The 13,773-nt window shown below is 41.1% G+C and overlaps 1 protein-coding gene across 2 annotated transcripts; it reads left to right on the plus strand.

Annotated features, from left to right (window-relative positions):
• The first annotated feature begins 1,401 nt into the window (after nt 1-1,401).
• Nucleotides 1,402-13,019, plus strand: LOC103723573 (protein NLP1-like). Of its 2 annotated transcripts, XM_026800149.2 has the most exons (5): nt 1,402-1,669; nt 2,025-2,965; nt 3,689-3,736; nt 3,817-4,858; nt 11,592-13,019. In XM_026800149.2, exons 2-5 carry the CDS (start codon nt 2,075-2,077, stop codon nt 12,470-12,472), a joined length of 2,862 nt encoding a protein of 953 aa, XP_026655950.2. In that variant the 5' UTR covers nt 1,402-1,669; nt 2,025-2,074; the 3' UTR covers nt 12,473-13,019. The 2 variants fall into 2 exon arrangements, with proteins under 2 accessions (XP_026655950.2, XP_017702242.2); XM_017846753.3 differs by lacking the exon at nt 1,402-1,669 and having other exon boundaries at nt 1,850-2,965.
• Nucleotides 13,020-13,773: the final 754 nt, after the last annotated feature.

Below are 13,773 nucleotides of genomic sequence, written 5' to 3' on the forward strand. Positions count from 1 at the left end.
TACACGACAAAACAACTAGCTCTAAAGAATTTAAATGTGTAACGTTTTATGGCTAAATATTTACAAGGCTATTAACTACAATTTTATAATGAGCTTGATAAAGAATGATCTACAAGTGAATTTATTATGCATTGCGAAACCAAAATTTTATATTAAAAAAATATGATTTTTAATTTATATTCGTGACTTAATGCTACTGAGTATCTCATTTTTAACAATTCCAAATCCTGACAACTTTAGACACTTGAATGTAAAATATCTTATAGCTAAATATTTACAAGGCGGTTAGCTTGATAATGAATGATTCACACATGATTTCTATATATTTAACATTGCAAAAACCAAGTTTTGTATTCGGAAAAAAAAAAAGGTTTTCCCTAACCACTGTAGTATTTTGTATATTCATCCTGTTACTCTTTTCGTTAAAATAAGCGACTCTTTCGATCATAAGGAGATAAAAGACATTAGCATTTTGGAAAGAAGAGTTACTCTCTCTCTCTCTCTCTCTCTCTTTTTTTTTTTGGGATTGACATGTCACAACTTTTAGCCATATGTTCAAGAGTGATGCAACATCACTTCTATTGATATTAGGCATGAAAGATTCAATTTATTGATTGTAATAGCATGACATGGCTATCAATGACCTTGCAATATTTCTAACTAATAACAATACAAACATCATTGTTATTTTGTTAGATCTGATCGGTCAAATAATACAAATCGTTCAATATCCGACCTCTACCGGCTTCATGAGCTACCACCACAAAATTCGTCATTAAAATGGCCAGAATCAATTGATAGTCAACAGTAAGGGGGCACCATGTAAGATGCAAGGAGAGAGACTGCAGCTACCAGCATCAACTTTAATCTCTATTTTAATATCTCAACCCACTGCTTCACATTCACAAGCAATGATCTATGAATATTTTTATAGCTAAATTATTCGCGTTGCTTTTAATTTACCATCCTTTTGTTGCACCTTTCCCATCAAACCTACTTTCTTTTCCCACAAGAGCTGCTGCTCTGGATTCCACAAGAATCTAACAAGACCTTCAGACCTGGGGACCACCATGTACATGGCCGTGGTCGCCTAACCCAATTTACCGCGGTATCTATAAAGCCACCTTTGGGTTCTCCCAGGATCCCCAGCGAGATTCTGAACATGCGAATCCCTCCACCCGGGACCCAGACACGAACGACCCGTCACCGTCATGGTGACGCCACCTCCCACCTGGTATTCCTTCTTTACCCCTTCCTCAGTACCCTCACGGCAATGGAATCTCTCTCATTCCACACCATATTTAGTTGACTTCGGCTAAAGTTGGAGGTATCTTAGGTGCCGGGCCCCCTTGGAGGGGTGAAGATTCCATCGTTGCCGCGAAGTGCACGAGGCCTGAGATGCTTTTGGAGGAGTGGGGTGTTTTGTGGGCAGCAACAGCAAGGCCTTTTGAATAGCCGGAGATCCTCTTGGTGGGGTGACTGAGATGGACAGAAAGGAAGAGGGAGAGAGAGGCCTCTAAGACCAAGGTAGACGGACACGAGTGCCCAACTGCTGCATGGAGGTTTTTTTCTCTTCTTTCTCTGCCTGTCAGCTTTCTTGCACCCCTCTCAGAAAAAAAGCTTTTGCTGTGGGTTCTGGCATCTGATGCCGCGATCTCTGGAGTAGAAGGTAAAACCCATGCTGGAATAGTCTTATCAGAAAGTGGGCTGCTTCTTTTGTTCTCTTTCTCCAGCAACTTGGATTTGTTTTGCAGTAGTGGGTCCTTAATTTTCGAATGATCTTGATGTATCTGTGGGCCCGTGAATAATACCTTTTCCTCTCAACTTTGTTTCTGTTTCTTTTTTTTATGGTAGCCCTTATTGCTTCTTCTCAGTGTACGCCACAAATAACGTTCCTCTTGGTTTTCCTTGTCTATTCTTCTGAAAGTACTGATTTTCAATTCAAAACCACGCAAGCACACTAGTTCGTGCTTCTCTGCTAATCCCTTGTGGTTGTTGTGTGCTTTTTGGGTTGTTCTGTGAAGGTTGCTGTTGTGGATTTGGATTTCTGTGATGCGTAAAGGAGTTCTCAGCGATGGAGGATAACGTTCTTCCGACGGCTAGCTCACCGGGTGTCGCCGTGGAGATGGATCTCATGGATGAGTTTTTATCCGTGGCGGGCCTCGATTGCTCGGATCTCTTGCAACCGGGTACCTCTACTTCTACAAGCCCCTTCAACTCTTCAGGGTTTTCTCCTCTTTTCGAGGTCGGCAATGGCGGCGGTTCCAATCCGGTCCTGCCAGAAAATGACAACCAAGATGATGCAGAATGGTCGGTTTTCTCCGTGGATCTGCCTTCAGACGAAATTCCAATAGAACTGGTTGATGGAATGCAATCTCAAGATCCAAACGCTGGGGACGAACCCAATTTTTCAGCTCAGCTGAATGAACTGCGCGCCAAGAATCCCAGCTCCGAGCTAGGCTCGAGCTGGTGGATTCGGCCGAGCACTCGCATGGGTACCATGGAGGAGAGATTAATTCGTGCTATAAATTATGTTAAGGATTCACGGAGAGATGGGGATGTCCTTGTTCAGATATGGGTGCCTACGAGGATGGGAGAACGGCATGTTCTTACGACATGCGGCCAACCTTTCACCCTTGATTCAAGTTGTCAGAGGCTTGTGAATTATAGGACAGTCTCGACGCGGTATCAGTTCTCAGCTGAGGAGAACTCAAATGTGGCACAGGGCTTGCCTGGCCGGGTTTTTTTGGGGAGGGTTCCTGAGTGGACGCCGGATGTGCGCTACTTCAGCAGCTACGAATATCCTCGAGTTAATGATGCTCAACGGTACGATGTTCGTGGGAGTCTTGCGCTGCCGGTATTTGAAAGGAATAGCAGGTCATGCGTAGGAGTTCTGGAGGTGGTGATGACGACTCAGAAAATCAATTACAGTTCTGATCTCGAAGGAGTTTGCAATGCTCTTCAGGTGCTTGTTCCCTGGTTTGCTTGGTGCTGTGTCGATGTAGTATGACCGACTGTGAAAGTTTACATTAAGAAGCTCAATTTATCCAAGTAATTTTTTGCTGCCTGTTTTTAGAGGGAAAAAAAAAAGTTTTAGGGATCTTATCTTTCTTAATTTCGTAGACAAGTTTTGGTTTATTCATACGATTTTTTGATTTTTTTTGCATTTATTTTGTGCATTTTTCCTTGTTATAGTTAACTTTCTCTTTCCGGCCTTAGAAATTTCCCAGTTTTGTTCTTTTTTTTTTTTTGGCTGAATGGATCCTTAGTTCTGATATCTGACTTTGTGGAAGTGCTTTGAAACAGTCTACTGAACTGTGAACTGTTTAACAATTTCTCTTTATCATTTTCCTATGCATTTTTGAATCCGCAAGACTGACAAAAGTTGAATTATGTTGCTTGTCGGTAGCGACGTCATTGTGATCTATAACAAATATGATTGAAAGAGTTCTATAAATTTTAGCTCCTAATAAAATGTTGATAGGCCAATTATCTTTTTTTATTGATTGATAGGCCAACTATGAAAGAGACCAGAGGGTTCGCCCAGAGAGAGAGAGAGAGAGAGAGAATGCTTGCTATTTTTTCCTTTTCCTTTTTGTTTTTTTAGGGAAAAGGGAGGCAGAGCCACTCAAATTTCTTTATAATTTCTATGTGTTTTAGCTAAAACGAACTGAACTGTTGTTTGCAGGCAGTTGATCTTAGGAGTTCTGAAGTTTCAGGGGTTCCCCGTGTAATGGTGAGATGACAGACTCGCAAAAATAAAATCCCATATAAACATCCTCCTCTAAGTAATATGTAGTGTCTCTTCTTTGTCAGGTGTTCAACGAATCTTACCGAGTTGTTTTACCTGAGATCCAAAGGGTCCTAAGAGCTGTTTGCGAGACCCACAGTTTGCCACTGGCTCAAACTTGGATTTCATGCATCCAACAAGGTAAAAGTGGCAGTCGCCATTCCGATGAAAATTATAAGGATTGTGTCTCCACTGTCGATGTTGCTTGCTATGTCCAAGATCCTACCATGTTGGGTTTTCACCAGGCATGCTCTGAGCACCACTTACTTAAAGGTCAAGGTGTTGCCGGTAAAGCCTTCACAACAAATCAACCATGTTTCTCATCAGATATAACTTCCTTCAGCAAGACAGAATATCCTCTGTCACACCATGCCAAATTGTTCCATCTAAGGGCTGCAGTGGCTATTCGACTGCGAAGTAATCATACAGGAACTGCAGACTTTGTATTGGAGTTCTTCCTACCTTTTAAATGTATAGAAAGTGAGGAACAGAAGCTGATGCTTAATTCTTTGTCCATCACTATCCAACAAGTATGCCAGAGCTTGAGGGTAGTCACATCCAAGGAGCTGGAGCATGAAGCTGTGTTACCAGTTTCTGAACTCAACTCTTCAAATGCTTTGCTTGACAAATTTGTTTCGGAGACAAGTCAAAGATTGGATGATGATGATGATAATCTTTTAACAGAATCTCCTACGATAGGAATTTCGGGGGAGGTATCATCATGGATCGCAAGTATCAGAGAGACCCAAGAAAAGAGAGGAAAAAGTGTTCTTCCTGCCTCTTTGCCGCTGGACTTTTATAAGCAGGAGATTGAAGGATTAAGTATCTGGGATCGCTCAGAAGTAGTATTACCTGCTGGAAAGATATTCTCTGAGTTCAAGCCGCATGAGGAAGAGTTCCTTAGAGATAGTTTTGATCCCAAAAATTCTTTTGCTGGTGAACCCGGCTTTTCAAATACTGGGAAAGCAATGGAAAAGAGGCGCACAAAAACAGAAAAAACTATCAGTCTGCAAGAGCTTCGGAAATACTTCGCTGGTAGCCTAAAAGATGCTGCGAAGAGCCTTGGGGGTAAGCATTATCTTCTTGTTTATCATCACTTGTCACCTACAAATATTTGGATTTCTCCTCTATCGCCTATTGGATATCAAGGTTGTATATGTCCAGGTCAATCAATGCATCCATTTTATGGAATATATTGCTGAACTGAACTCTTGAGTCTATAGGCTTTTTCCCTAATATATCATTTTATCTTCTTTTAATAACTTTTTTTTAAAATTTTTGTTAAGCAAATTATGTCCAAGCAGCAACGGGAGTATCTAATTAAAATTTTGGCATTTTGGTAACAGAGCCAAAATGGTGACACTTTTCCTACTGATTGTAATTCAAGGAGAATTGGTGTAATGGTTACAAGGAGTTCATTTACATTCAGAATCTTGTCAAAAGTTTAAGAATTTAGACGAAGTTTTCCTATGCTATCTTAGTTGGTTTTCTATTACTTCACCCTTAAATTAGTATCAGCTCTAAGCTACACATTCACCTCAAAAATTCTGTTCTTCACTACATTCAAATTATTATCTTAGATGTCCGTATTGCTAAAGGTATTAGTTGTACAATATTAGGGGTCCTGTCTCTATTTCTATAAGCTTTTTTCCTTATGATTTGTAGGCACACACTGATTATAGAATACCTTAGAGGAACCGCTCTCATTCATAAGCCCTTCTCTAATTAAAATAGATATACATTGATGACTTCATTTATCTGTTCTTTTGTATACCAGATCCAATGTATGGAAAATGATATGCATCACTGGGCCATCAGTTTGCTGGGAACTCATTTTCATTTAAATTTCCACTAGGATTATTTGTGACATACTATTACTAATTTTTAGTTCCTCATCCTTCAATTTTTGTGTTCAACTTTATTTTATTAACTAACATAGTATCATCCACGCATAATGTAAATCACCAATTTCTTGTGTGTTGGTAGAAGTTCATCTATTAAACTGTACAAAAGTATGTGCTTATAGCTCACATTGGTATAGTCCAACTACAGATACACTTACTGTCTTTTCCCTGCTTACTCTTGAGACTTTTATTGCATTATATTCAGGCCTTTTACAATTTTGGAATACCCTTTTAGTCAATGATTGTTGAACTGAGCCAAACCGCCCGGTTCCGCCCGAACCGAGCTGACCTAGTCTCCAGCCGGGTCGGTTCTCTAATGGAAAATGGTTCCAGCCCCTGGGGAGCCGGAACCTGATTGGATGTGGCCGGGACCGACCGAAACTGGCCGGAAATTGATGGAACTGGATGGTTCCATCCGGTTCAAACCGGTACCGAATCGCACCGGTCGCCTACTGGTACGGGTCTCGGTATCGGTTCGACGAACCTTGCTTTTAGTACACTTTTCTTTCTTGATGCCCATTAGAGCACCTCTAGCATGTTGATTAAGCTTATAAGTTGTAAGAGTTTCCTTTTCAAATATTAAAAATAGGAAGAAACATAATTCATCCTAGAGGCTCATCTCAGATTCATTCAATAGAGCATCGACAGGATATTGAATAATCAAATAAACAGTTGTTTTGGTAAACCAATATACACCTATTTTCAGCTGGCAAATAGGATATTAATATTGACATCAACTAAATATTGAACGAGCTATATATGTAGATGATATGAACATCTGTTGATGAATTTGATATGGGCTTTAAGAAAAGGGACACGAAAAAAGATTTTTGGACAAATTGTGATGCACAATAATATTTGTTCTCCAAATAGGTTGGTGAACCTATCTCAATGTGTGTCATTTTTGTTTGAAGAAATGTGGTGGAGATGCCTCCACGATAGTTCAAACCTGAACCTCTCCCATCTGGATAGGGGTACCAATCCACAGAGCTAGGGGTGGTTGGCATCTCTATATGTATATGGACTTGCACATTTTTACTTGTTTTTTTTTTTTCTAAATTTCAATTACAGATTAAATGAGGATGAGACATATACATCCATTCTTGTGCATAAATTTAGTGTGAATATATAACTTATAACTATTAGTGAAAATAGATATTAGTAAGAAAATGGATGGAAACTATCTAGCTCCAACTATAGCTCTTCTCGATGTGCTCCAAAACTTTATCTATGTTTTCTGAATTCTTCTTACTTTAACATAGTTGATTAAGTATGCTGAATTGGAATTATCCTAGTGGACACACCCTATAGCAACTAGAGATTCTGGATTGAATCTTAGGTGGTGCATCCCCAAGTATTTGGCCTGGGCACTTAAAAGTGTGGATGTGCCTAGGCACTTAAAGTGTGGATGTGTCTCCATTAATGTCTGCCGAACCAGGCCGAACTATCTGGTTCAGGCAGTACCGAGCCAACCCGATTGAAAACTAGGTCGGTTTGGTAATAGAAAATGGTTCCGGCCCATATGGGCTGGAATCGCAATAGGACTGGCCAAAATCGGTCCTTTTAGTGTTAGAACTGGCTGGAACCGACCGACTCGATGCCGACTCGGTGCGACTCGGTCGGTTCGCATCGAGTCAAGTAACACTGTGGCATTATTACCATAGTGCAATTCCATTGTGCTGTGGCATTATTGCAAGACGAACTTATGGTAGCTCTGCGTAATGCCATTTACAAGATAGAGTCTGATCCAGAAGTTTCAATCCTATGTTTAGAAGAGGTAACTTAACTTAAGTGGTATATGTAAGTTAACCGGTATCTTCTATTACTAACATAGTATACGGTTCTTTCTCATAGACTAAATTATTTAGAGAGGGCAGCGATGGCTTTGGACAACAAGCAGCTATCGTGAGTAAGACAAGTATGAATCTAGGTATGTTACACGTCAGGAGGACATTTATCTGGCGTTAGATGGTTACTAATATAGTACTATCTTATATCTATTTGTTTTTAATATTTTTGCAGCTGAATGGTGGATTCATTTGGATTGTCCATGAAAAATTTTAAGCGGGTAGCTATCCCGATCCTTTCCGAGACGATCTTCTCGAGTGGCTGTAAGTGCAACTGGTCCACCTTCTTCCTCATCCACAGTAAGTAGAGGAACCATTGGACACAGAAGCACCTCAACGACCTTGTATATATCAACTACAATCTAAGGTTGAGGCTAAAGTGTATTTAGGAGGAAGTGGAGCTCAAGTATACAAATCCGATCCAGCATTGAGCCGGAGCTTGACGAGTTAGGATCACCTCCACGACCAATCATTTTCGTAGTCAGCGAGGCTAGGATTGATGCAGGGCAATGGGTTGAGCGCAATATTTCACGCATTCCTGTAGCTGATCAGCCACATCCATAGCCACAGCCATAGGGGAGCCAGTCACCACACTTGCATAGGTCCTCACACACTTTCAAGAGGTGGCGCTTGGGTTGAGAGGGTAATAGAGGCCATTGAGGATAGTTTTTGTCTTATCTAAGTGTATGATTCACTATAGGTTGCATGTTGGTTGCTTGAGGCCCGATATATAGCCACCAGCCTAACATCCATCTTAGTTGCCAACTTGCAGCACATGCTGCAAGCTCTGATACTATTTTCAAAATGCAAGGACCTCACCCAAAATGGCTAGCTAGGAGTGGTTATTAATTGAGATCCTTGGCCCTACTTAACTATCCAAGGCCACCCTAGCATAAACGGATGTTGGACTAAACCCACCATTGCATGTGCCCTCACACACTCCTCTTGTTCAAGCCTTAGAATTCTCCCCAAAAGGACCCATGTTGCAATGTCCTCTTGTCCACTTGGACCATAAGTTAGGTCAACTCTGATAGTATTTGTGATGAACCAGGACTGTCACGCCCCCGCCTCTGCGAGGCACGTGAGGCACCTAGTGCCCACGTGGGGGCCACATGAGGGGGGAACACGGGGCTTCCCTGCCAGATATTGTCCGATTCTGGGGTTTCACGCAAGCGTCCTTCACCCCTCCTCGGTTTTGTTTTCCACCCAAAACGCGTCTGCAGGATTAGGAGACACCCGCCTCATATGCCCAGGCATTGGAACGAGTCTTTCCGATGTGGGACTATTGGGCCTCACACCCTTTCCACCATCGGACAAGAGCCGTCCTCGGCTCTGATACCAAATGTCACGCCCCCGCCTCTGCGAGGCACCTAGTGCCCACGTGGGGGCCACATGAGGGGGGAACACGGGGCTTCCCTGCCAGATATTGTCCGATTCTGGGGTTTCACGCAAGCGTCCTTCACCCCTCCTCGGTTTTGTTTTCCACCCAAAACGCGTCTGCAGGATTAGGAGACACCCGCCTCATATGCCCAGGCTTTGGAACGAGTCTTTCTGATGTGTGACTATTGGGCCTCACACCAAATGTCACGCCCCCGCCTCTGCGAGGCACGTGAGGCACCCAGTGCCCACGTGGGGGCCACATGAGGGGGGAACACGGGGCTCCCCTGCCAGATATTGTCCGGTTCTGGGGCTTCACGCAAGCGTCCTTCACCCCTCCCCGGTTTTGTTTTCCACCTAAAACGCGTCTGCAAGATTTGGAGACACCCGCCTCATATGCCCAGGCTCTGGAACGAGTCTTTCCGATGTGGGACTATTGGGCCTCACACCCTTCCCACCATCGGACAAGAGCCGTCCTCGGCTCTGATACCAAATGTCACGCCCCCGCCTCTGCGAGGCACGTGAGGCACCCAATGCCCACGTGGGGGCCACATGAGGGGGGAACACGGGGCTCCCCTGCCAGATATTGTCCGGTTTTGGGGCTTCACGCAAGCGTCCTTCACCCCTCCCCGGTTTTGTTTTCCACCTAAAACGCGTCTGCAAGATTTGGAGACACCCGCCTCATATGCCCAGGCTCTGGAACGAGTCTTTCCGATGTGGGACTATTGGGCCTCACAAGGACCATACCCAAAATGGCTAGTTTGAAGTTGTTAGGGTTCTTGGCTTACTTAAGTACCCAAGATTTACCCAATGCACAACTAATGCAGGACTAAACACATGTCCACATGGGTCCTCACATTAGTTTTTGATATTTAGAGAAGAGTTGAAGACCTCACTTTTCTCTTCACAAGAAAGAAATGATGAGATATAATAATACACGTATGCTTACAATCTTTGGTTGGGTCAAGTTGTGCTTCTTTAACTTCTTGCCAACTTAAGCCTAGCCTAAAATTTAATTGGACCTTAAATGCTAGGCTTAGCCTTGTCTAATAGGCTAGAAGCCTCTACTCAACCTTGCCCAAAACCAGGCTAAGTAGGCATTGCAAATTTCCCCAAATATAGGGAGGTTGGGTTTAATAGGTTAGTGTTGGTCTGTATGGAAAAAAGTGGTGGATGAAGAAGCATTAAGAGAACCTATAAATGGCATAGGGCCCATGAAGATTGCCTCTTTATTGAAGGCTAATATTGGGTAAGGAGGATATGCATATGTCAGCCCATGGAGGTCAAACAGATAGTACGGATTTGATTTGTTAGAAAGATGTTTATTAGAAACTCAAGTCATGGCCCATAGTGTCACATGATGACTGTCCTTTTTGCTTGTGCACATGGAGAAAGATGCCTTTTTGCTTGTGCACATGGAGAAAGATGCATCAAAATCCTTAATTTTTCCATGAATTTATGCTAGACTAGTACCTTTAGTAGCTTAAATACATAGATGGCCTATAAAAGGAAAAGAGTACCAAGTAGAAAGAGTTAGATCAAGATTCGTTGACTCGGTAGTGGACCTTGTACTGATACCATCTTGGTATAGTGTTGGTACACCTAGTATGGGGATCGGTTCAACGTACCAACACTCGATACACCCCCTATACCATGTATTGGTACGTTACGGTACACACCAGTATCAACTGGTATGTCATACTATGAGTTAGATTCTTTCAATAATGAATTTAATCCATTACTATGATGCCATAGTTGGTTCTGGTTGTTTTTTGATCTTGGATAAAGATGTAGACATTAAAAGAAAAAAAGAAACTAAATATTTTATATCTTGTATCATTGAGTAATTTTGGTTTTTGGATGAGTAACATGTAATTTGATAACAAAACTATTGGTAAGACAAATAACTCTAACATTTTGGTTCTTTTCTTAAAGTATTTAGAAGATAACATGCTACTTACGTGGCAAGAATTTTTTCCCCTTTTTGTCATTCCTGAGATACTATGCTTCAATTGTAGTTCTACTTATTTATAAATGAATAATCATCCATTGCATGACTCATAATTGTGGCCACTTTCTAAAATTCATGAAAGCATCACTAGTTTGCTGACATGACTCATAATCATTGGCATGTTTGGGATTAAGAATGACATCACGAATTAATCAAACATTGATGAGTTAGAGGTGGAACTTTTAAGAACAATTTTTTTGGTGATTTCATATGGAAGATGAAACAGCATAATAAAGAGTCTTTTGATATTTTCTATCCTACGATATATACAAAATTTAGATATTTACAAGCATATTTGTCAGTTAAGTCTTTTCCCTTATATGCACAGTATTTCCTTTTTTTCACTCTTAGCCAAATCAAGAGCATGTATACGCACTCGAATCAGACATGTCTTTGCCCATACAATGTTGATTATGCAATGCTAGTTTTTTAACATTTGTCAGGGGCTTTGCTTTTTCCCCTCATATGCACAAGTCAACTGATCTTAGTACTGTTTCAGTTTTATTGCACCTGAATACATATTGTGCATTGAATTATTTTGCTTAGTGACTTTGAAAAAGAAAAGTCGAGTATTTCTAATTGTTTATGGTTTGCAAGTCATTGTCATGTATACATAGCGAGACTTGATCATGCTGCTCTCTGTGCCCTTTGCTTTGTTTCAGTGTGCCCTACTACTCTGAAAAGGATATGCAGGCATCATGGAATTAGTCGTTGGCCTTCACGAAAAATCAAGAAAGTTGGCCACTCTTTAAGAAAACTGCAAGTGGTTATTGACTCAGTCCATGGCCCTGATGGAGCCTTTCAGTTCAGTTCTCTCTATGAGAATTTTACAAAAGCCACATGGTCAAATGAAAGTTTACTAGGAAGTACCACATTTTCCACATTGAAGCAAAAGGACAATCCAGAATCCTCAAATACAAATCAACAGCAAGAGGCTAAATTGAGCTCTCACACTTCTGGATCAAATTCTCCTTCATCTTCCTCCTCCAGTCACAGCTCTGGTTCAAGTCTCGGCTGTTCCAGTGGGACTAAACAGTGCAGCAATGCTCAACTTGCTATCCAACAAGAAATTTCAGTAGAGGAGAACCAGAGCGGCATGCTTAATAAAATTCAGATCCCTATAGAATTACAGCTCTCAACTGAAGATGCACCGATATCTCTTGGTAGATCCCAAAATCACAAGCTCCTTAGTGAGCATCCTTTTTCAGGAACTCACGCTGCTTTGCATAAGAGTAGACATGATTCTCTTAAAGTAAAAGCCATATATGGGGAAGACAAAGTTATACTCGGATTGCAGCCTACATGGGGCTTCCAAGATCTGAAGCAAGAGATTGGGAAGCGGTTTAATATAGGCAATATAAATTTGGTGGCTCTTAAGTATTTGGATGATGATTCTGAGTGGGTCCTATTAACATGTGATGCAGACCTGCAGGAGTGTATTGATGTATATAAGTCATCTAGTGCTCGTACGATTAAAATTTCTGTTCACCATGTCCCTCAAAAGATCACCAGGTCTTCTTTGGGCCATACAGGGTTGCCCTGACAACTAAAAGAAGGCTATCTTCATTTCATGGATGTCCATGTTGCAGAAACGAAGCCACAGACTAGTATTGCATCCAAATGTTTTTAACACAAATCTGCCAGAAAGCACATCTAAAAGGATTATATAGGTCTTTATCATCGGAAATTGGGAAGTCTGTCGCTTGAACATGATTCATCTGCAGCTAAGGGAATGATGATCCAGATAGTCCATTTAGGGAAATCAATAGCTTTCTAGCTGCATTGTACTTAATATATGGTGTAAATTCCCTCAATCTGTCTGGAAATGATTGTTTCCTACAGCACGAGTATCTATTGTATTTATATCAGGAAGATGGGTGTTTAAGCTCTTCAGGCATTGCATGATTGTAACTATTAGGAGTATATACTACCACTTGGTGCAAGAATATGATCATCTTAACTAGTTAGACCTATAGAGCTCCCTGTAAATTAGTACTTAATTTAACATTTGCTGAAACTTTCTGGTGATTATGAACTGATGACTACTCTGACAGAGGTGTTTCTGGACAATAGATTATGCTATCGCAGTATTTCTTGTGGTGTGAGAAATGCTAGGGACTGAACTGTAAGTACTAACTAGACTTCTGTTTATCTGTATCTTCAGACGGATTCAGTACTAGCAGTTCTGTGGCAGGCATGGTACAATTGAAGAAATGAATCTCAGTTGTTGTTAATTGTTGATGAGCATGAAGGCTTGGCATCTACTTCAGTTTGGCTATCAGTTCTGTATATTAGCACTTCCATTGAAGGTTGGACGTAGTTTCTAATCTTGTACACTACTATAAGGAAAGCTGGTATTTAGCAACTTTTTTATTTGGCCTTTGCCATAATTTTTTAGGCAAGTCCAAGTACTGTTTTTTCTCGTGATTTGTATCTTATGGTTCAAGAGTAAGAATGACTTGGAGCTGGCCTGTATGCAATTATTACACATGCTTGCTCGAAACATAGAATTTTAGGGTTTAATCATTTTCAACTTTTGAACTTGAACCTTGACAGAGTTAAGAGCAAATCAAATAACTCTTTACTCTTTCTCCCCTCTTAGCTTGTATCTTGTTCCTCATATCAAGAATGTAATGTAAATGGCCTGCATGTGAAGTACCATACATGTTTATAAGCTAGTGTATTATTCTGCTTTTTTTCCCTTTTTTTTTATTTGATCTATATGTTTGTCCTTGGTAATCAATTGTAATTTTAATTCACATCTATAATTCCTCTCTTCACATGTAACAATACATTTCTCTTTTTGTTGAAGTTCTGATCAATGTCGTGATGAACACCTGCCAC

The sequence above is a fragment of the Phoenix dactylifera genome, chromosome 2 (assembly GCF_009389715.1).
Source record: "Phoenix dactylifera cultivar Barhee BC4 chromosome 2, palm_55x_up_171113_PBpolish2nd_filt_p, whole genome shotgun sequence".
Classification (NCBI taxonomy): domain Eukaryota; kingdom Viridiplantae; phylum Streptophyta; class Magnoliopsida; order Arecales; family Arecaceae; genus Phoenix; species Phoenix dactylifera.

Coding starts and splice junctions, on each gene's coding strand:
- LOC103723573 (XM_026800149.2), top strand. CDS start 2,075: ATGGAGGATAACGTTCTTCCGACGGCTAGCTCACCGGGTGTCGCCGTG. Junction 2,966..3,688: donor GAGTTTGCAATGCTCTTCAG/GTGCTTGTTCCC, acceptor TGTTGTTTGCAG/GCAGTTGATCTTAGGAGTTC. Junction 4,859..11,591: donor TGCTGCGAAGAGCCTTGGGG/GTAAGCATTATC, acceptor GCTTTGTTTCAG/TGTGCCCTACTACTCTGAAA.